This window comes from Lathyrus oleraceus, chromosome 1 (assembly GCF_024323335.1).
Source record: "Lathyrus oleraceus cultivar Zhongwan6 chromosome 1, CAAS_Psat_ZW6_1.0, whole genome shotgun sequence".
Taxonomy (NCBI): domain Eukaryota; kingdom Viridiplantae; phylum Streptophyta; class Magnoliopsida; order Fabales; family Fabaceae; genus Lathyrus; species Lathyrus oleraceus.
In genome coordinates this window covers 229,048,563-229,072,881 of record NC_066579.1, presented here as the reverse complement: position 1 = coordinate 229,072,881, position 24,319 = coordinate 229,048,563, and the positions used below count along the sequence as shown (strand labels likewise).

The following is a 24,319-nucleotide window of genomic DNA, read 5'->3' as shown; positions in this document are numbered from 1 at the left end:
TATATATGTTTTGGTTAATCATTACTAATCTAATTCAAACATTCTCATGACAACAAAATTTCAAAATACAGCTATCCCACTAAATAAAGTATATATATATATATATATATATATATATATATATATATATATATATATATATATATATATAATATATATATATATATATATATATATATATATATATATATATATATATATATATATATATATATATATATATATATATATATATATATATATATATATATATATATATATATATATATATATATATATATATATATATATATATATATATATATATATATATATATATATATATATATATATATATATCCCTGCTTGTAGGTCCCCTTTTTAAAAATAAAAAATGAGAGAGAGACACAAACTAAAAAGAAAAAAAAAAGAATATCATCAAAATGAACCATAACTCTCCTCCAACCTCAAACTTTTTTTTCTTATTCTCATTTATATACTAAATTCCATAAAGTTTAATATTATTCAACAAATAACACAACCACTAGGAGATTCTTCAATAGTTCTATAATAGTAATAAGGATGTGTTGGCTGTCTCATTTGATTATAATATGATTCATATGCTTTCATAAGTTCAGCCAATTCTTCTTTTGGATCCTTTTTCTTTGCTTCTTCCTTTACCTCTTCTTTTTTTTCTTCTTCCTTCTTCTCTTCTCTGGCTGGTCCAACTGAAACTATTTCAGCATGGCATAATTTCCTTAACTTTTCAACTACATTAACAGTATCTATGTCACCGATTAATATCAGTTTTTGATCCTTCATGTCCACTGAAACAGACTCAACCCCTGAAAATTCTTAAAATATATCCATTTTCTCTTCATGGTTTTTAAATATGAAAAACTACGTAACTTTATAAAATGATTAGATATTGAAATTCATACCTGAAAGACCAGATACTGTTTTCATGGCTTTTTTCTTGATTCTATCATCATAGAGTTCTACCTTTAGCACTAATTTCTATCAAAGAAAAAAATATCAAAGAGTTTTAGGACTAGTTTACAATTAGAATAATATCTAACCATGAAAATTCAGAAAATAATCTCCAATTAAATATTCAAAAGGTAAATTAAAGATAAGAAAAATATTTTAAAATATTTATATGGTAATGATTTGCTAATTAGGAGATAAAACTTAAAAAGGGTAGAAATTCATACCATCATATTGATTTGTTGAAGCTAGTGTAGTAGAGTTGCTAAGGAAGCTATCAAGAGAAGGGTGTATAAGGAAGTTTTGAAGAATATTGTTCTTTATGAACGGTTAAACTAAAAGCTTGCATAAGGTTTTATTATATACAAAGTTTTAAGAAATTAAATGCTAGAATAAAGACAAAGTCAACTAAATTGTCAAGATGAGTTTGTGATATAGCATTGGTCACTTGTCAGCATAGTACAGCCGTGTAAGACCTCAAGAGCCATTTTATTATTTCTTAACTTTTATGTCCTGCTTTATGCCACTCCAAATATCACATATGACTTCAATATTAATGAGTCACATGGAATCCTAAATAGTGAACTTATTTGGCCATATCTATTATGAATAAATTAAACTATGATGTTTTAAAAAAAAACAATGTAGATCACAAAAGAGGCGGTGAACCTATATTGGATGATGAACTCTAGTATATGGTTTGAGTCACGATGTTTTGGTCCGACACCGAGGTTCATACAAACACTTTAATATTTAAGTAAGTGATAATCGAAAGTAAGAGACACATAGAATTAGATTAGTGTGTGTGACTTAGAGGCATTCATTGAAACTTTATAGTAGGATTTTAGGATTTATCTTCTTAGAACCTTCTCCTTAGTGTGTCTGCGTGATTTAGAGGCATTCATTAAAACTTTATAGTAGGATTTTAGGATTTATCTTCTTAGAACCTTCTCCTTGAAAAATCTCTGTCGGAGACATAAGTTCTTAGAACTCCATTTGCTTTGATCCAAAGGTTCCATTGCTTTGTGGAGTATTAGAGTCTTTTACGATTTAACCCATCTTTTTGTTGGACCTCTATAAAGTGGGTGTCGGTCCAAACCAAAAACATACAGTAATTTTGTTCAAACATAATTTGTATCTTGAAAAAAATAATAATAAATAAATAAATAGATAAATAAATAAATAAATAAATAAATAAATAAATAAATATATATATATATATATATATATATATATATATATATATATATATATTATATATATATATATATATATATATATATATATATATATATATATATATATATATAATTAATTATGATTATTTTTTTAAAATATGATATAATATTTAATTTTATAATTAACATCCTTAATCGGGCCAACCAGAGACCTAATAATACTGATCTAAATCCAACAAGATGCTTTAGTTAGTAATGAATGGGCAAACCCCTATGGGCGAGCACTACATATAAGAACAACCTCCTTCCACGTTTCATTTGTTAATCTATATTAAACGGCCATCCACATTCCACATTGGATCAATCGGAAATAGTTTTAACTGTCTACTATATATAAGCGCGACTCTGAGTCACACCCATGCATTTTTGACATACATTTTCATAGTTCCGCCTCTTTTAGACACTGTCTTGAGCGTTGGATTTCTAATCGTATATGTATCGCTCCCTCTCTTTGATCACTGGAAACTATAAGCACTGAACCAGAAAGTTGGTGTAATGGTCTGTACTGATTGTTAGAAATGGGGAGTAATGGTGCGTACTGACTATTGACTAGAACTAGCTGATTTTCTGTGTGCTCACATGCCGGAGCATCTGGCCCTTGTCTAAGCTGACTTATATGTGTTAGTAGTAGCTTCTGATATTTGAATACTGTCTAGTAACTGGTGTACATGCATGTTTATTACATGTTGATTTTTTTATGGAGAATTGTGTGTACCGAACTCATGATATTGTGCGTGAGTGTGTGTGTGTGTGTGTGTCTCTGTGTGTGTGCGCATAAATACCTCATGATTTATGAATTATGCTATGTTTTGTGTTGCTTCTCCTGCTTTTGCTGGATGCTCCGATGTTCTGATGTTTTAGTTCTTTTGTTGTTGTTGCTGCTATTGTCTATTCTAAGTATATATATCCTTGATACTTAGTTATTCTTTTTAAAGAGTTATTTTTCCAAAATTTGCCAAATGGGAAATTGTTGGTCTTTTTGGGAATGGATACATTATGAAAAATAACTTGGAGTTTGATCAAGCTAGTTCTGGTGCAAAAGGGACACATGTTGGACACAATGTTCCAATATTTCGGTTGCAACATCTGGTCTCTGACAACAGACAGATGGTATTACAATTTGGTTTAGTATTTCTCTATCCAATATTCTCTCTACCACAGAAGATCCCCAAGTTATGGAGAGGAGTTAATTTGGATGTTTTGATGCAACACGTGGAACAAGATGTTCCAGCATGTGCAATGCAACATTTGTCCATGTTAGCAGGCCTTAAGAGGTGTTGTTTGGTGCAAATATTTTGATTTGTTTTCAATCAGATTTGCTGCAGATTTGTTAGCAATATATTGTTGATTTGTTTGACTGCTATTGATGATCAAATCAAATTTAAATGAAGATTTTAATTTGAATTTGAATGTAACAAATCATATCATTTTTAGAGTTTTATGGAGCAATCAATTCCAACAATATTCTCTATTATTCCATACGATTTTAAATCAGAGATCTATAAGGAAAAAGCCCATTAGATATTGCTATATAAGGAGACTCTATTCTCATGTTTTAACAAGAGTTTTGTACACAAGATTAAATTAGTTATGTCTAGGGTTTGCGAGTCTTTTATTTCTTGTATTCCACACTAATGCCATAACTAGATTAATGTTGAATCTTTGTTCTACACCACTATGTTTTAGTAACTTGGTATAATTGGTTTGTCTTAGTTGAGTTGTAAATTCAACAATCAATATACTTGCTATTGACGTTGATCACTAGGGTTTAGTGGTTGAAGAAAGTGAGTGGGTTCTCATATTTAGGGGGAACCTAAATAGAAAATCATTAGGATTAGGGAGAGACATAGAACTTCATTGGGGTTGAAGGTTCTTATAAGACTAATTGTTCTAAATACAAAAATCATTAGGATTAGGGAGTTGCATAAAAATTCTTTGGGTTGAAGGTCCTTGGGTAGAGTGCCCCCAAGGCGTAAGTGTGGTTTCACTGAACTGGATTACCAATCTCTTGTGTTATTTTACAACTTTTTTCATTGTCTATTATTGTTGCATCATTATTGTCAATCTCTTCTTAAAATGTTTTTAGAAGTTTGATAAGTTGTCTCAACGTCTACTCCAACATCTGTCTCCTGAGGAACAAAATTTCAGTTTCATCCATTTAGGGTTTTTTTTTTGGGTTCAAAGTTAATCCAGTGAAAAGCTTTGGTTTGGGGATTGTATGATCAAGTATCCATTTAGGTTCTAGATCAGTCCGATGTTAAAATCCACAGGTTCTTGGTTAGCCCTGTATAAGACCAAGGTACGGTTCAAGTTCAACCTGGTATGAAAAGCTTGTTTCAGTTCGAGATCAACCTGGTGGTAAAATCTCATGGGTTCTTAGTTAGCTCAGTATACAACCAATTTTAGGTTCACGAGCTCAGCCCAATGTTAAAAGCTCTCAAAGGTTCAAAAGCAACCAGTGTAAAATCGTTGTTTGAATCTTGAAGACTAATCGCTCCAAGTTTCTTGTGGAAAGGAGACAAACCACTTCAATTCAAGCGTCTCTCAGAGAAGTATTCACACTCGCAATATGAACAATGGTGAAGATCAAGTGTAATAATCCTCAGGACAACAATACATTGATAATATCTCCAAGGGAAGAATAACCGCTTCAGCAACAAGATCTCTAAGACTCAACGATGATTATACACTAGGAAGTTCAAGAAAATATGCAATTACGTTGTTCTAGATTCATCGTCCACTTACTCCCCTAAATGTTTGGTTCCACCATTGTCTCATCCATTATCAAGTGATCAACATCATATACTTCTTCTTCGACATTTAGTGTCACCGCCCATATGCGGTGGTTAACAACTTTTAGCCGCACTCACAACACCATATTCAAACAAACTTATGATGATCACTCTCAATTAGTTACTACTCGGATAGAAGAAAACCAACAAAAATTTCTAACTCAGATAACAACATTGTTGGAGGTCTTGCAAAATGGACAATCTTAAGGTATCCTAAGGGATCCTCCTTGTGGTAACCACTCTCCTCCACCTCCTTATGATTTTGGAGATGAAGGAAGTAGTTATACCCCACTAGATAAGGACTACCTAAGAAGATCCCGAGTCCACCATTATCTAAGAAGACACAAGATTGATCACCCTATTGAACTACTTGTATCCCACCATCGATGAAACACGTTCACAAAATATATCATTAATTATTATATATCTAAGTCTTTGGAAAATTTCCCAAAGATGGAAACTTACATTGACACTGGATACTTCAAATGAACAGGTAAAATATATGAATACTATTTTAATTTACCATTTCGCTAGGAGTGAGCTTAAGTGCAAGATTTTATCTTAAACTCTCAAGGAAGCCATCATGAATTGGTTTAAATCTTTGAGTGGAAACTGTCGCATCCGCGAAAAACAACCGGCGGGCTGAAACAAAACACAACACAGAGCCGCCACTGCGCGTTATTTATCCCAAAATAGGGAAAGGAAACGCTCAGAGAAACCTGGAAAAAGCATGGTCTCGCGACCAAAGAGAAAGGGTAAGGGAGTCGGTTACGCAAGGGGAAGGTATTAGCACCCCTCACGTCCGTCGTACTCGACGGGATCCACGCTCTAAGAAAAGAAAAGGTTGCTAAAACACCACACACACACACGCACCGAAGACAACACAGGTGGGGTTAAGGGGGAGAGAGCTCGATAGGACGTCGCATCCTATGCCTACGTATCTCGTCTGGAACGAGAATCAGAGCTGCCGTAGTTCGGCTCACGCACGCCAAACAAGCAAATAAACACACCGGCAAACATGGAGCCTGAATGCCAATCACTGGACTTACATCAGCATCCGAACCAAAACGCACACAAAGAGGCAAACGTGGAGCCCGACTGCCAATCACTGGACTTACGTCAGCATCCGAACCCAACACACAATCAGATAACAAGTAAACACCCACAAAAAGGAAAAAAGTGCCCGGAGAGACCTCGCACGGTCTCCTGCCTACATACCTCGTCTGGAACAAGGATCAGGGCGATGTAGTTCCCCCCAAAGGGGAAGGATGAACATGCAAACTAGTAGGGAGTCGGGAACTCGAGCCTACAAGTCATCAAGCAAGCCAAAAGAGACGCTGAGACGTCAGAAGAAACTGCACACACAGACTAACAGGGAGTCGGGAACTCGAGCCTGATAGCTGCCAAACAGAACACACGCAAAAAAGAAAAGGGTGCCCGGAGAGACCTCGCACGGTCTCCTGCCTACGTACCTCATCTGGTATGAGGATCAGGGCGACGTAGTTCCCCCCAAAGGGGAAGAAAACCTAGCCAGAAACCAAGGGAAGACACACTACCAGGGAGTTGTACTCGAGCCTAGTGTTGTCATGCATCATTGCCCTACGTTGAGGTTTCTACCTACTTGCACAACGGCAAGCTAATCCTATCCAGGAAGAAAGCAAGCATACAAGCATACAAGCAAACAGAGCAAACAAATATTCACAAAGCACACACTATAACCAGTCAAGTGAGGCTCAAACAATGGGTTTGACTGCCGAAGCAAGTCATCTGTACATGGGTAGTATTCGCTCTTAACCTTGCCATTGCGAGGCTAAGGTGAAGCAGATGAAAGGTGAGTGAAGATTAGACTTCACAGCTCTTATCCCTGACCAGGGAGAGCTTCAGACAAAGGAGCGTGGGTCCAGAATGGAGGGACCCTTCTACGCTCAAGACTCTGACTCGATTGTGCAACAGCACAAGATCTTGGGTTTGTGTCCCAATGCATCAACACAGCGGTGTGAGCAGAGGGACGACTCACAGAATAGCGGGGGATAGATTGCATATCCCTTGGATTCCGCCAATTGCCTCATAGAGGTCTTCACCTGCTTGGCACAAAAGTAAACAACCACAAACATCGCCTCTTAAGGAGGACTTCAGACAGTTGCCTGGCCAGGTAACAGGCCAGGTCTTCTAGACTACATGAAGTATAGAGATTCTACCTCCACTGGTTAAAAAACCAAGCAACAGCAAGCAAGTTCTTAAAGAACTGTAAGCGACTAAATGTACCTGAAATCAATCAAGTATCATCAGTACTCAGACAAACCAACAATAAACAGCAAAAGTCAATCCATACAGACAACACAAGTTAATGCACATAAGTGCAAGCTATAAGCTCAAGCTCAAGCATCAATCCCTACAAAACAAAGTCAAGTTAGTTTATCAACATCAACCAAACTCAATTCAAATTGCCTTGAAGCAATCTCCTTAAGCATTGTGCATTTCATCCTGAAAATCCACACCAAATGTGAGAAACTAGACCACTAGGCCAAGCCTAGGGTCCAAAGGGATAAAAAAAATCTAAACAGCAAGCAAAACCAATCCAAAATCACATTCAAACAAATAGAAAGCAAATGCAATTGGGCTCATGCTCATATCATTCAACAATATCAATTCATGCACAATGTACCACAAACTAGGTCAAATACAACACCAAAAGTCCAAACAGAATGACTTCAATCAAAGGCATACCAAAACAATTCCAAAAATCCTCAAATAATTCACACCTAAACAGGACACAATCAACAAGTAGCATGTCAATTTTCAGCTCAATTGGACAAAAGAAAGTAGGTCAATGAAAATCAAAAAGTCCAGACACAATTATGTAAGCCAATTCAAGACATCCAAGTAAACATCCATTTCAATAATTCATAAAACAGTGACAACAATTAAGAAATGAATGGGACCAAAAGCATGATGTCCCACAATGTGTTTACAATCAATATATCAAATTTCATCTTCATCCAATACCATATGAGAATTTCACAAGTAAAATGCCAACATGTGTCACATAATGCTACCAAATGAGCATACAGAGAAGAAAATTATCAATCAATTAGAAAATGACATCAACAATTCCAGAAAAAATCACATGTTATCTTGACATATCAATGATCATTCATGCAAAAAATTGGAGCAATTCAACATCTCTAGGTCAGGCAAATAAAATCAGAAAGTTGACCTAGCTTGGTGTGACACAAATTGTCACACCTTAATCCAAAAATTCATATCTAATCAACCAAGTATCCAAAATTCACAAACTCTACATGGAAATCACCATCAAAATGTCCAGAATAAGCACAAAAATGTTCATCCATTTCTTTACAAGTATGAGTATTTCATGAAGGATATGGTGAAACATACACAAAATGCACACATGAAGAAAATCAATAGGCCAACTAAATTTCCACACGCGCAAAAAATTCACAAAAATCATGATAAAATTCTACACATTTCAAGAAGAACAATGCAAAAAATCTCACCAAAATTGGACAAGAAACGAGTGAGATATGATTTTCCTAAGATCATGTAACAAAAATGAAATCAACATGAAAAAAGAAAATGAAATAATATATTAATTATTGGACCAGTGGCAATTCCGTAATTAATGCCTCCATAACCAAAACGCAGCGTATCTCATTTTTTCGCTGGCAGCTTCTTACTGGTGGGATCGGGCGGCAAACACGTTATTTGAAAAAAGACCAAGCCAAACGGATCAAACGCAAAAAATTTCCAGCAACGAAGCTTGTTCATACGCGTTCAAGTGTTCTTGAGTCCAAAATTCGGTTATGCTCATTTCCTCACCAAAACACACAAACTCTATATGGATAGAAAGGTCTAAGTGTGTACATTCCAAATATGTAACTCAAATCTCCTAATTCTCATCATACGCTCGGGATCGATCAAAAATGTAAACACACATCAAACTTAAAATCAATATATCTCATTCAACAGTTAACCAAATCGAAAACTAATCACATCATGTTCATCTACGTTGAATGCACTACAATAAGCATATCACAATTTAAGAAAAGAAGAGTTTCGAATCTTGCACCTTATGATGGAGCAGTGATGATTCGTGACGTTTCTCCGTGCCAAAGTCCAAAACAGATCGAGATTGAAGTTGAGCAAAGTGAATGCAACTCGTAGCTTGATCCAAAACAGCTCCACGTGTGAGAAATGTCAATTCACCATTGATGAGCACACTTTGAACAGTTGTGATTTTGAAGCTTTTAGCACGAATCTTGATGAAACAGTCGGAGAAGAAGGCTCAATGAACACGAATCCACAAGAACTTTGCAATTTGGTTAAGGTTTGATGGAGATTTGGTGAAAAAAAGCTTGATGAAATTTGAGAGAAAATGCACTTTTGGAGGGAAAGTTTGTTATGAATCTTGGTGAATGTGATTGTCATTATCATTCAGTTATGATTAAGCTCTTATACTTCCACTTAATCACCTTGTTAATCACCAATTAACCAAAATGACATGTAATTAGCATAATGCAATTTCTTAAGGCAAGGGCAAAATTGGTATTTCACACCAGGCTTTGTGACAGCTGTATGACAGCTCAGGCACCTTCCAATTATCATTTGTGATGTGTTGGCTTTGATCCCATGGCCATTGGCATTGTATTTCTCATTTTCCATATGTCATGCCAAAATTTGCATTTTCAAGTGAAGTTTAAAAATGGCCTAGCCAAATATTGCACCTTGAACACTTATGACAATTCAAACCATCTCTAATTGGCATATGTGGTGTGTTGCAAAAACTCCCATTCCAAAATTCCCATTATTTCTCAACTTGGACCATTTTGCCCTTGGATTCAATTAGTGCACTTGAAAATTGACCTTTTGCATTGACCATTTTTGAAGAATTTTGATTATTCACCATGAAAGTATATGTCAAATGGAGTTTTCTCATAAAAAGATCATCCAATTTGGACACTCCATGTGAAAGTTATGCCACTTTGATTATGGGTCATTTTTGAAATTGAATGGACCATAACTTGCCAACCATACATGGAAATTTCAAGTTCTTGGACTTTTTGGAAAGGTGAGAACAAGATCTACAACTTTCATGTTGAACAAATTTTCATTTGAAACTCCCTTGGATATGTAATTTTGTGGTGAAAAACTTTCCATTTTTGGAAACTTCCATTACAAGTCACCTTCTATTTTTGGCAATTTTTGTTCTGACTTTATTTTCTCCATTCTTGAGCTTTGCCATGTCAAATAACACTTGTTCCAACATGAATGAAGTGTCTCTTGCCTTCTCCCATCTCCAAATCCATAAAATCAAGCACAGTTGACCACAGTTGACTTTTTCAGCTGATAGATGAATTTGGCAATGCACTGATCAAGTTAAGCCCCAATCCTCAGATGAAATGGTTCAATGATGAAACCCTATCCTCAATAACCTCCATACAACCATATGATGATCCCCATATCCATTGTAGACCCCCTCTCCTTGCTATGCCCTGATTGGCCCAATACAACTGATTAGGGTTGACCAGTGGTCAAAACCCCAATCTCAAGGAATATGCTTCAGCACTTGATGATGACAAACCATGATGATGATGATGATGAATCATTTCAATCAAGATGACGACCAATCTCCTTGAGAACCACAAAACCCTAATTTGGACCTCCACATCCTCAGATGATTAATGACCAGTCCAATGAAACCCTAGCTCGCACATGACCTCTTCATCTTCTTGATCAAGACTTGTGAGGATGACTTGCACAATGTAACCACATGATATGCAATATGCAATGCCTAATGACCTAAAAATGATATGTAATATGTTAAGCTAGTCCCAAGAGAGGAGGGCAAATTTTGAGGTGTTACAGAAACTCTATCAACCCTTCAAGGAAACTATGTGACAAGTTCACCTCTCATTTTATAGCCCAAAGGTGTCAACCAAAGACGATGGCCTTGCTCACCAACATCCACCACAGGAAGAAAAGGAGAGCTTAAGAGAGTACACTGACATGTTTACCAAGGAAGTTGTGGGGCCAGAGGAGCTAATGAAAAATTGAAGTGTTGAAGTTTTGAAAAAGGCCTGAGGACGGAAAACATGTTTATGGAGAAACGAGTATGAAAGAACCAGGGAGCGTGAACGATCTAATTATCTAAGCTCAACCGTATATCAAATATGTAGAGACATTATTTGTTGAAGACGTGGAGAAGAGTAATACATATAGTAATGAAAGGTATGACAACAAGCATCGTGAATATGAAGACAATGAGAGGAACAAGGGACCCCTATTCTAGGTTCTCATAGTATACTCTATTGAACACGTCTGTGCAGATAATCTTACAGAAATGTTCTTATACATAGTTTAAGGTATTCGAGGTGAAAAAACCCCATGTTGTGAAGGAGTCAGCTTGCGCTGACAAACAAAGTTATGCAAATTTCACAAATGTCATGGGAATGAAGTTGATGATTGTAACTACTTGAAGGATGCAATAGAAGATTTGTTAAAGAACGGAAGACATGGTTATTACACAAAAGATGATGCATTAAAAGGGTACAATCATAGGAAAAAGGATTATCCACGGAAATCCTTCTAAAGGAGTGAACCTTCGTGCAAAAACTTTACCCTCTCTAAGGTGGTACACCACCTAGGAAAAGGATATAAGTGACCGTATGTACCAGTAAAGGTGGAGATAATAGAAAGAGTAGCATCGAGGAATTATATATGAAATGAAATCGTCCCTTCATAACCTCCATTTAAGGGGCTATCAATTCATTTAATCTATTACAAGAGGGTTCCCAACACCAAATATGTTATCAAAAGGAACCATTAAGAGATAGATTGCAGAGCTACTATCAGTTGATCATAATCGAGAACCTCCTTAAGAAATATCCTTTTAATGACCGATTCTTGGTTTTAGGGACAACGAAAAGGTATGGGGTATCCCTAATAATATATTTCCATTCATTATAATGGTCACCATGGTCAACTTTGATGACTCGGGAATCCTCTTTGATGAGGGGAGTTCATGTGACATTATTTACACTAAATTGTTCAACAAGCTAGGCCTAAGAAGGGAAGTTCTTTCATCATACATGAGAACATATTTATAGGGCTCCAATTGTGAAATGACTTGTCCTTAGGGTTTAATTGAAACTTTGATAACTTTTTGAAGAGGGGAACGAGGCTAGAACAATAAAAATATAGTTATATTAATTGTTCTCGGCATAACATTTTACAATATCATGTTGGGAAGACCCTAAATAGCACATTTTAAGGCAGCATAATCCACTTTACACTTGAAGATGAAGTAACACAACATCAACGATGAGGGAGTCGTCATATTCACAAACCTATCATGTACACATTGTTTCCATGAGCCATTATAAAGGAATATGATTGTGTAGGTCCTCTAGGAGAAGAAAAAGGACATGTTTAAAGATTTTAGTTCCTCTAAGAAGAATATTATAGACATCATTGTTGTGTCCTTTGATGCACATATAGAGGAAGTTATATCTAAGATTGATCATGAACCAGAGAGATTTCCTCCAATCGAGGCTAGAAAGAGAATCCACAGGCTGGTCCTATATATTTCATATTTGTTCAACTCGACGAAAAACTAGTGTGCATAGTGGCGGTAATGGATAATCTTCTTTGTTTAATGGAGGGAAGATTAATTATATTCCTCAAGGACAGTTCTAAATTGTGTGAAATTTACCGTAAGGAGATTCCTGACATCAATCTTTGCATCGCAAATCACCAAGTGAACGTTGACCATGTTTCCATGTTGTCGCTTATAGAAGGAAACATCAGTAGTAGAGAAATATTAAGATGCCAAAAACATTGTCGATGATCTTCTTAAAAAAAAAATCATTTCCAAACGGAAGTATACTTAGTGGCTATCTCACATCTTATTAGTCTAAAAATCGAGGGGAACGACCGAGACAAGACATATTTCATGACGAAACTGTTGGTGTAAGCCCTAGAGGCCAATACTTTTTGGTACTTGTATCGAATTATTTATTAATAATAAAAGGCACTTTCTTTATTATGGTTGATTAATAAAGTCCCTAGAATAGATAGTCCGTTTAATGTATTAAGTGTGACTTAATCATGAGAACACATTAAACATGAGGACACTATTCTTAAAGTATCCGTAGTCGAGCTTTAGTGTGAAGTGGGATAACATTAAAGCATTAAGACTATTATGTTTGTAGACTGATGATCACATCTCATGGATCATGGATAAAGAGTTATCAAGTCTTAAACATAGGTATGGATATTAGGAGTAATATTTATACCGGATTGACCCGCTATGAGAATACTATATAGAAAGTTATGCAAAGTGTCATAAGTTATTCTCATGGTGATAATGGTGTATACCACTCTTCGACCTGAAACCACTATGGACCCTAGATGTGGAGTCGAGTGCTTTATTGCTGATCCAACGTTGTCCGTAACTGGATAACCATAAAGATAGTTGATGGGTACTCCACGAAGCATGCTGAGGGACATGAGTGACCTAGATGGAATTTGCCCATCCTGCATAACAGGATAAATGTCTATGGGCCCAATATTGAACTAGACAAGGATGACACGGTCTATGCCTTGTGTTCAATATAGACATAAGGGCAAAAGGGTAATTATATACATAAGTATTATCACACAAGGTTTTGTCAGATCACTTGACATTTTCGTGTCTTGGGTAGCAGTGATGTGTTGCTAGATACCGCTCACTGTTTATTATGTTAAATGCGTGATTTAATATAATTGCCAACGTCACGAAAACCTACAGGGTCACACACAAAGGATGGATTGATGAGAGATAGAGTAACTAAGGAATACTGTAAGGTACGATGCCCTTAAGTGAATTATAGAACATCGTAAGGTACGGTGTACTTGAGTAGAATACGAAATATGGTAAGGTACCATGGGCTTAAGTGATTTTGGGCATATTATAAGATATGGGCCAAAATACACTTAAGTGGGCTTTTAGCTTGAAGCCCACACAAGTGGTTCTATAAATAGAACCCTTGTGCAGAAGCATTCATAGCGGTTGCATTATTTTCGTTTTCTCACTCTCTCTCTCTCACTCAAAGCCTTCATTCGTACCAGCTAGCGCTGAGATTGAAGGAACCCTTTGGTGTGGACTGAGTAGAGACGTTGTCATCGTTCAACGTTCGTGATCGCTCCGTGGATCTTCATCAAAGGTTTTAATCGTCACAAGAGATCTGCACCAAAGGTTTCAATCGTCACAAGAGGTAAATATTCTATCACTGATCATGACCATTCGTAAGGATCTCTAAAGGAGAAAATTTTAATTTCAGTTGCGTTTTGGATCTCAATTCTCCTTTAGTGGTATCAGAGCCACTTATGAAACCATGAATCGGATAGCTGTTTAATTTCTGTATTAATATGATTAAAAGACAGAATGAATCAATTAATTAAACGGGTAATTAAATTTGGCATCATGAGTGTGCGAGTTGGATGATTGATGTTGACTATGCTTCGGAACCGACATTAGTATGGTGAAGCAGCGATACATCGATCGTCCATAGGTTACGCAATTGAGACCGATCAACTTATATATGATATAAGTAATCCTAATGCAAAGTACGGTATATGTGATATACTTTTCTGTTTCGTTCATTCAAACACTAAATGGTTGTTTTCCTTTGAGCGATCAATGGTCATTTGCTTCGGAATCCGACATTAGTATGGTGAAGCAATGACCTGTTGATCAATCATACTGAATCAACAATCGAGGTGTGTTTGACGGTCAGAAATTGGCGCATTAGGGTTGGTGACGGCGCAAGGGTTATGCCGTCAAAGAGTTGTGAATTTAGGGCTTTTTGGAACACGTGTGTTGACTGTTTCAAAGTTTTGTTATTTTGGCCGCGTGACGTTCGTCACGAGCTTGTGACGATCGTAACAACCTGGACGTGACGGTCGTCACACTCACAGATCCAAAATTCTAGGCATTTCTGTTTCTGGCCGCGTGACGGTCGTAACATGCCTGTGACGGTCGTAACATGCCTGTGACGGTCGTCACACTCACGGGGTCAGAATTCTTGGGGTTTTCAGTTTTGTGACTACGCAAGAGTTGTGTGGATGCAAAACAATGTCCATTTCAAATGAATTGTTCAATAAAATTTTTGGACAGGGGCGCTGCCCCCTTGACCCCCGTCCGCTGATCGGTCAGCGGAACCCCCGGCTAACTCTGCGTAGTGTGATCGGTCGCCGAAATTTAATTTGGTTTTAATTAATTAAAGGAATTAAAAATTAATAATAATAATGTGTTTGTTATTATTGCCTTGTTGTGATCAGTTATGGCCTTAGTCTTCCTTCATTTTGTTTTGGGTTTTTAAATACGACCTGCGTGTCGTGCCTCTCCTTTTAATCTCTTAGTGTAACTTCTTTTCTCATCTCAATCCCTCGTATGTAAAACGAGTTTCTTCTGTAATGTAATGATATGAAGAAAGAGAAGAATTCAATATCAGAGGAGAACAATGTTATGAAGAAAGAGAAGAATTCAATATCAAAGGAGGACAACCTTAAAGATCTTGCTTGGAGAAGCTTAGAGAAGAATTCAATATCAAAGGAGGACAACCTTGAAGGTCTTGCTTGGAGAAGCTTAGATCGTTATTAGGTTAGCTTAGGTTCTCTCATTGGCTTGGGAGAACAATTGCGCTAGGGGCCATAACTGTTTTGTTATGTATGTTGATGCATGTGTATGTATGTTGATGCATGTGAATATATGTTGATGCATGTGAGAGACGATTTATATGATAAATAAGCCGGTGAGATCAGAACAATTGCAATTCCCTCAAATTAAATATTAAGTTTATGCTTTCCAAGTTTTAACACTCATCAAGACTAATATCGGATAATGTAGGTTTCGCCTACGCGAGGTGCATGATCTATATATTAGTAAGGTGCGATGGGATAATTGTAATATCCAACTGTTAAAACAATGGGTCAAACTTAACTAAACAAATTATGAGAATATTATATATGTTTGCTTTCCAAGTTTTAGCACTCATCAAAATTGGTATCAAATAATGTAGGCTTCGCCTACGCGAGGTGCATGTTTTGTATTAGTTAAGGTGCGATGGGATAATTGTAATAGCCAATTGCTAAAACGATGAGTCAAACTTAATTATAATAATATTATATATGTTTAGAAGCAAGAGTTGGGAATGATCCATATGATGGATTGGAATAAGGAGTTATTCACCCAAATGAAATTTTTCGAGAGTTGTATGAGATACAATTGGAAGGAGTTCCTACCTAAATAACCTAGTTTTGTGTAATCTGCCTATGCGGACTTAGAACGAAGTGAAATATCGATCTCGACCCACTAGAAAATCTTCCAACGGGATTTTCCGAATCAGATGATGAGGGTCATTTGTTTTGAGTAAAATAGTGGGAGCATATTTAATTGAAGGCCTAATTAAATATGTCAATGATACTTATATTTTCTTAATCCTTATGTAGATAACCATGACAACAAACACCTCTAACAGCATCTTGCGATCAATCCTTGATAAGGAAAATTATCTGGGACAAATTTTCTTGATTGGCACCGAAACCTGAGGATTGTCCTCAAACATAATAGAAAGCTGTATGTCTTGGAGACACCTGTTCCTGAAGAGGAACCTCCTAGTTCTGCACCTAAGGCAGAAAGAGATGCTTATAAGAAGCATGTCGATGATGCCAATGAAACTGCTTGTCTCATGCTGGATGTCATGAACTCAGAGTTGCAAAAGCAACATGAGAACATGACAGCGTTCGATATGATCGAACACCTGAAGATGCTCTATCAAGAGCAAGCAAGGCATGAAAGGCTTGAAGTTTCAAAAGCCCTTTTTCAAGGAGAGTTAGCTGAGGGAGCCCCTGTAGGTCCCCATGTACTCAAGATGATTGGGTATGTGGAAAACCTTGAGAGATTGGGTTTTCCCCTCGAAAAGGAATTTGTGACTGATTTGATCTTGCAATCGTTGCCAGATAGTTTCAGTCAATTTGTCCTAAATTTCAATATGATTGATATAGACAAATCTCTTCCTGAACTGCTCGCCATGTTAAGAACTTCCGAGCATAATCTGAAGTCAAAAGGGAAGTCCATTCTGATGATTGGAAATGGAAAGAGACATAACAAAAGGCCCACTAAGCAGGGTGATAAAGGGAAAGGCAAGGAAGTTGCCAAATCCAGACCCACTGTTGCTGCTTTGAAGCCTAGTGGAGGCATAACAAAGGCAGGCACATGCTTCCATTGCGGTAAGACCGGACACTGGAAGAGAAACTTCCCAAAGTGCTTGGAAGATGACAAAAATCTCCATTCACAAGAAAAAGGTGAAAGAGCTAATGATCTTTTGGCCCTCATACATACTGATGTATGTGGACCACTGAACATACCAGCCAGAGGAGGTTTTCAGTACTTCATTTACCGATGATTTCAGTAGATACGGTTATGTGTATCTAATGAAACTCAAATCGGAGTCCTTTGAAAAGTTCAAGGAATTCAAGAATGAAGTACAAAACCAACTAGGTAAGAATATTAAAACTCTTCGATCAGATCGAGGTGGTGAGTATTTAAGCCTAGAGTTTGATGACCATCTGAAAGAGTGTGGGATCCTATCCCAACTTACTCCTCCTGGAACACCCAATGGAATGGTGTATTTGAGAGAAGAAATCGAACCCTGTTAGACATGGTCCGATCCATGATGAGTCACGCCGATCTTCTAAACTCCTTTTGGGGACATGCACTATTGACATCAGCTTACACACTTAACCAAGTTCCATCCAAAAGGTTGAGAAGACACCATATGAGATATGGAGTGGTAAGAGACCACATATGTCTTACATAAAGATTTGGGGTTGCGAGGTTTATGTGAAACGACAAATTTCAACTAAGCTTGAGCCCAAATCTGACAAATGCTTATTGGTGGGGTATCCTAAAGAAACAAGAGGATATTACTTCTACAATCCTTCTGAGGGCAAAATGTTTGTCGCTCGAACTGGAGTTTTCCTAGAAAAGGATTTTTATTTCCAAAGGAACCAGTGGGAGGAAAATAGAGCTTGAAGAAATTCAAGAATCACAAAGCATTGATTCACCTATGGAGGAATTAGAGCAGGAAACACAAGTAGTTGTGTAAGAGTAACCTGCTCAAGTAGAACAAGACCAGCGTAGGTCAGGCAGGATATCTCATAACTGATCAAGGTGATGTATCACTCATGGATCAAGAACGAATATGAGCCTTGTGTCTACAAGAAGGTTAGTGGGAGCATGATCGTATTCCTGGCATTATATGTAGATGACATATTACTTATTGGAAACGATATCCCTACCCTGCAACAAGTAAAGTCTTGGGTGGGGAAATGCTTTTCTATGAAGGACCTAGGTGAATCAGCCTATATATTAGGAATCAGAATCTATAGAGATAGATCATGAAATGCTTGGCCTAAGTCAGAGTACATAGACAAGGTGCTGAGACGCTTTAATATGAATGATTCCAATGGTTATGTGTTTTGCTGAAATGGTGGCGCTGTGAGCTTGAAAAGTTCAAAGCAAGATACAGTTGCTGATTCTACAACCGAGGCCGAGTGTATTGCTGCCTCAAGTGCAGCAAAGGAAGCTGTTTGGATCAAAAAGTTCATTAGTGAACTTGGCATAGTCCCTAGCATTGTGGATCCCATTGGTCTCTATTATGATAACAATGGTGCTATCGCACAAGCCAAGGAGCCTAGATCTCACCAACGATCCAAACACATACTTAGGCGTTATCATCTCATTCGAGAGATAATAGATAGAGGAGATGTGAAAATATGTAAAGTACCTACACTTGACAATATAGCTAACCTACTAACAAAGCCTCTTGCACAGCAGAAGCATGATGGCCATACTAGATCAATGGGCATACGGGGTATGCCTGATTGGCTCTAGTGCTAGTGGGAGATTGTTGGTGTAAGCCCTAGAGGCCAATACTTTTTGGTACTTGTATCAAATTATTTATTAATAATAAAAGGCATTTTCTTTATTATGGTTGATTAATAAAGTCCCTAGAATAGATAGTCCGTTTAATGTATTAAGTGTGACTTAATCATGAGAACACATTAAACATAAGGACACTATTCTTAAAGTATCCGTAGTCGAGCTTTAGTGTGAAGTGGGATAACATTAAAGCATTAAGACTATTATGTTTGTAGACTGATGATCACATCTCATGGATCATGGATAAAGAGTTATCAAGTCTTAAACATAGGTATGAATATTAGGAGTAATATTTATACCGGATTGACCCGCTATGAGAATACTATATAGAAAGTTATGCAAAGTGTCATAAGTTATTCTCATGGTGATAATGGTGTATACCATTCTTCGACCTGAAACCACTATGGACCCTAGATGTGGAGTCGAGTGCTTTATTGCTGATCCAACATTGTCTGTAACTGGATAACCATAAAGACAATTGATGGGTACTCCACGAAGCATGCTGAGGGACATGAGTGACCTAGATAGAATTTGCCCATCCTGCATAACAGGATAAATATCTATGGGCCCAATATTGAACTGGACAAGGATGACACGGTCTATGCCTTGTGTTCAATATAGACATAAGGGCAAAAGGGTAATTATACACATAAGTATTATCACAGAAGGTTTTGTCAGATCACTTGACATTTTTGTGTCTTGGGTAGCAGTGATGTGTTGCTAGATACCGCTCACTGTTTATTATGTTAAATGCGTGATTTAATATAATTACTAACTTCACGAAAACCTACAGGGTCACACACAAAGGACGGATTGATGAGAGATAGAGTAACTAAGGAATACCGTAAGGTACGGTGCCCTTAAGTGAATTATAGAACATCGTAAGGTACGGTGTACTTGAGTAGAATACGAAATATGGTAAGGTACCATGGGCTTAAGTGATTTTTTGGCATATTATAAGATATGGGCCAAAATACACTTAAGTGGGCTTTTAGCTTGAAGCCCACACAAGTGGTTATATAAATAGAACCCTTGTGCAGAAGCATTCATAGCGGTTGCATTATTTTCGTTTTCTCACTCTCTCTCTCTCTCTCTCACTCAAAGCCTTCATTCGTACCAGCTAGCACTGAGATTGAAGGAACCCGTTCGTGTGGACTGAGTAGAGACGTTGTCATCGTTCGACGTTCGTGATCGCTCCGTGGATCTGCATCAAAGGTTTTAATCGTCACAAGAGATATGCACCAAAGGTTTCAATCGTCACAAGAGGTAAATATTCTATCACTGATCATGACCATTCGTAAGGATCTCTAAAGGAGAAAATTTTAATTTCCGCTGCGTTTTGGATCGCAATTCTCCTTCAGAAACATACAAACTACAAGTATAACATAATGCTCTTTGGTTTAAAAAATACAGGTTCTACATACCTGAGACGATGAATAAAATCTTCTAACAAAATATTATAGTCATGCTAGAGAAGCATATGGATGACACGATAGTCAGGTTAGGATAGGAACAACTACATAAAGGCCATCTCACATTTTTGTTCTACTGCGTGTGACACTGTAACATGAGACTCAATCAAGAGAATGAATCTTATGGGTTAACGCTGAAAACTTCCTGAGATTCTACTGTAGAGATAGATAGATCAAAATAACTTAGACAAATGAAAAACCATAATCAAGTTTTAAATAGGTCATGTAACATGTGTCGCATACGCGAAAAACAACCGGCGGGAAAAGACACAGAGCCGCCACCGTGCGTTATTTATCCCAAAGGAGGGAAAGGAAACGCTCGAAGTAAACCTGGAAAGTCAATCAAACAAGTCAATCAAACAAGTCAGAAACTGACACCTGCAAAACAGAAGATAGGTTATTATGACTCACACATGAATGCAATGTCTATCCATGCGAGGAACATTCGGTCCTTCGATTCTGGCTTCATCGAGACGAATAATAATCCAACAGGCAACATTTCGACATTAATCATCTGGTTTTGCAAAGACATCTCTCAACCAGAATCTCAATCAAGACTGTACCCTTCATATGGATAAACATGATTTAGATGCGGATGAATGCAAAATGGGAATGATGCAGATGCATGAATGCAAGTCATGGTGCCATCCTCCAAGTCATCTGAACACCCACTGTACTGGATTCCTGTCTCTGAACTGATCAAAGTCATCTGAGGTGCGGAGTAACCATAAATCCAACTTGAGAGTTCCGAAATAAACGGAACCTGAGGATATACCACCATCATCACTGGAAAACCACTGATCTGATAACAACAAGCTCCTCTGAACAGGTACCTTCCAATTCAACCCGGAGATCCGAAATAAATGGAACCCGCTGATAAGTACCACAGACAGCATTCCGGCGTCTCAGAAGTGAACTTCCATAAATCCAACTGATCCATAGTCACCTCCAGTACCTGCAAATGATTCATTCCCGCCCCACTCACGGGTGTCATCTAGGCCAGGGTAAGGTCAAGAGAAACGCAGGATAAACGATCCTTTCAAGAATATCATCATATGCACACCAGGTGTATGCAACGATAATACCCCATCAGAATCTGAACTACTCGTGATATCATGTTCCTCTAAGTGGCGCCATACCACCCGCTTCCCATGAATCACTCTATTCCTAGGTGTCCTAAAGTTCACTCATAGCCTGGGTATTGGGCCTTTTACCTTTTGCGATTCCCACCCCACAGAGAAACAGATACACAGCCAGCACAATGAAAATATGATGCATGCAAACATATATGCAAGTATATACAATCACAGCATAATTATAAATGCCATAAATAAAGCAGTAAAAGCAACCAAAACTATCCTAGAGAGCGCTAGGATTGACTCGCTTAGGGAAGATGAACCAACAAGAGGTCAACTTCTCTAATGTCCCCAGCAGAGTCGCCAGCTGTCGCATACGCGAAAAACAACCGGCGGGAAAAGACACAGAGCCGCCACCGTGCGTTATTTATCCCAAAGGAGGGAAAGGAAACGCTCGAAGTAAACCTGGAAAGGAAATGGTCTTACGACCAAAGATTGCTAGGATCGGGAGTCGGTTACGCAAGGGGAAGGTATTAGCACCCCCTCACGTCCGTCGTATTCGACGGGATCCACGCTCAGAAAGGATAGAAAAAGGTTGCTGATAAACTGCTCAAAGAATGCACACACACACTGGAATAAACAGGTGGAAGAAGACGGAAGAAGGGGACTCAGCAGGATGTCGCATCCTGGGCCTACGTAGTTTGTCAGACACAAACATCACAGTCGACGTAGTTCAGGGTCATGGGAAACGTGCTCACTAGGACATCACATCCTATGCATATGTATCTTCTCTAACCAGAGTAAGAATCAGAGCACTCGTAGCTCAACTAACGCACGCCGAAACAAAACACTGAAACAGGGACGCTGAGACATCAAACGAAACACACAACTGGAAACGGAATGCCAATCGCTGGTCTTACATCCAACTCCGAACAAACAACACAAATAGGATACAGAATGCCAATCGCTGGTCTTATATCCATCTCCTAACAAACAACAAACAAACGGGAAACCGAATGCCAATAGATGGACTTACATCAGACTCCGAACAAACACACGCAAATAGGATACGTAATGCCAATCGCTGGTCTTACATCCATCTCCTAACACACACAACACAAAAGGGTTGAAAAAGAAAAAGGGCGCCCAGAGAGATCAGCCCAATCTCCTGCCTACGTACCTCATCTAGTATGAGCATCAGGGCGACGTAGTTCCCCTTAACAGGGAAAAAATATCCTAACCAGAGACTAGGGAGATAACAACTAAAAGGGGGACTACGACTCGAGCCTAGAAGTTGTCATGCAAACGATCCCTATGTTGAGGTCTCTAATCAGTAACTCGCACAGGAAGCAAGCTAGCCTAAACAGCAAGTAAACAAGCACAGGTGAACATGTATCACACACTATATGCAAACAAGCGGCTCATACAAGGTTGGGCTTTAGTCAAGGGGTCATATCAACCTCGACAAACAAGCCAACACTGGAAGGGGTGTCTGAGGCTCTTAACCACTGACATTGACCGTCAGGGTGAGCAGATGAAATGGGAGATGAGGGTTAGACCTCATAGCTCTTAACCCAGCCTGGGTGAGCTTTAATCAAAGAAGGTGTGGGGGTCCAGAATGAGGGACCCTATTCTACATGACTGACACAACAAGATTTTGGGTGTTTATTCAAATTGCATCAGCACGTAGTGCGAGCAAAATGAAAGACTCAACTGAATAGCAGGGGATGGATTGCACATCCCTTCTATCTGCCAATTGCCTCTTCACTTAGAAGGACTTGAAGTACATGGCACAAATATAAAAAAACACAGTCATTGCCTCTTAAGGAGGACTTCAGCCAAATGCCTGCCAAACATAAACGATAGGGCTTCCAGACTACATGGAGTTAAAGAAATTACCTAAGTGGTATGCCAACCACAAGCAAAGCAAAGCAACTCAAGTAATGAGTTAAAGCTACTAAAGTACCTGTAAGAAAATCAAACAAGTCAATATTCACATTCAGACAAACCAAACAGACAGTCAACAGTGAGACAACCAATATACACAATACAAGTCAACAACTCAAGTGAGTTAGCCACCCAAGGACCTACAACATAATCAAAATTAGTTAAACAAAGCAAATTGCATCTCAATTCATGAGATCAACATCATCCATTAGGACTTATTGCTCGAACCTGAAAGGCAAAGCTCAAATTGTGAGTACAAACCCCTAGGGCAAAGCCTAGGGTCAAAGGTAAATAAAAAAGTCAAAACAGCAACCAATATTTAACATAAAGCTCATTTAAACAAGTGAGAACATGTCCTAAAAAGGACCAAGTCAAAAGCATTAAGCAAAGTCAATACATGAGCAAGATATGGCAAAGGCAATTGCAAAGCACATAATTGGTCATCAAGAATGAAAATTCCATATTAAAACAGAAATGAATCAAACAATCATGGAAATGTTTATGTGCATACAACATGTCCAACACAATCATCATGCCAAAAATTATGATCAACAGAACTCAATTGACCTATAAATGAAAATGCACAAGTATGACATCAAATTGTGTGACACACATTGTCACACCATACAATCATGTGTCTAAAATAGAAATGAAAAAATGCTAAAAATGCACAACTAAGCCTAAAAAATCATGCAACATGTTGGGAATCAGCATACCAAATATCGAGTCAATTGGCCAATGTATGAGCATTTCACAATAAAATGAGTGAAGCATGTCACACTTGCATACATGTTCAATCAACAATCCTCAATCAAAAATCCAG

The 24,319-nt window shown here is 37.8% G+C and overlaps 1 protein-coding gene across 3 annotated transcripts; it reads right to left on the bottom strand.

Moving 5' to 3' along the window:
• Positions 1 to 423: 423 nt before the first annotated feature.
• On the bottom strand, positions 424 to 1,359 carry LOC127128716 (heavy metal-associated isoprenylated plant protein 39). Of its 3 annotated transcripts, none has more exons than XM_051058095.1 (3): positions 1,194 to 1,359; positions 921 to 996; positions 424 to 833 (listed from the first exon to the last, which is right to left on the bottom strand). In XM_051058095.1, the coding sequence occupies exons 1-3, from the start codon at positions 1,197 to 1,199 to the stop codon at positions 505 to 507; spliced, it is 411 nt and encodes a 136-aa protein (XP_050914052.1). In that variant the 5' UTR covers positions 1,200 to 1,359; the 3' UTR covers positions 424 to 504. The 3 variants fall into 3 exon arrangements, with proteins under 3 accessions (XP_050914052.1, XP_050914060.1, XP_050914068.1); XM_051058103.1 differs by having other exon boundaries at positions 424 to 824; XM_051058111.1 differs by having other exon boundaries at positions 424 to 806.
• Positions 1,360 to 24,319: the final 22,960 nt, after the last annotated feature.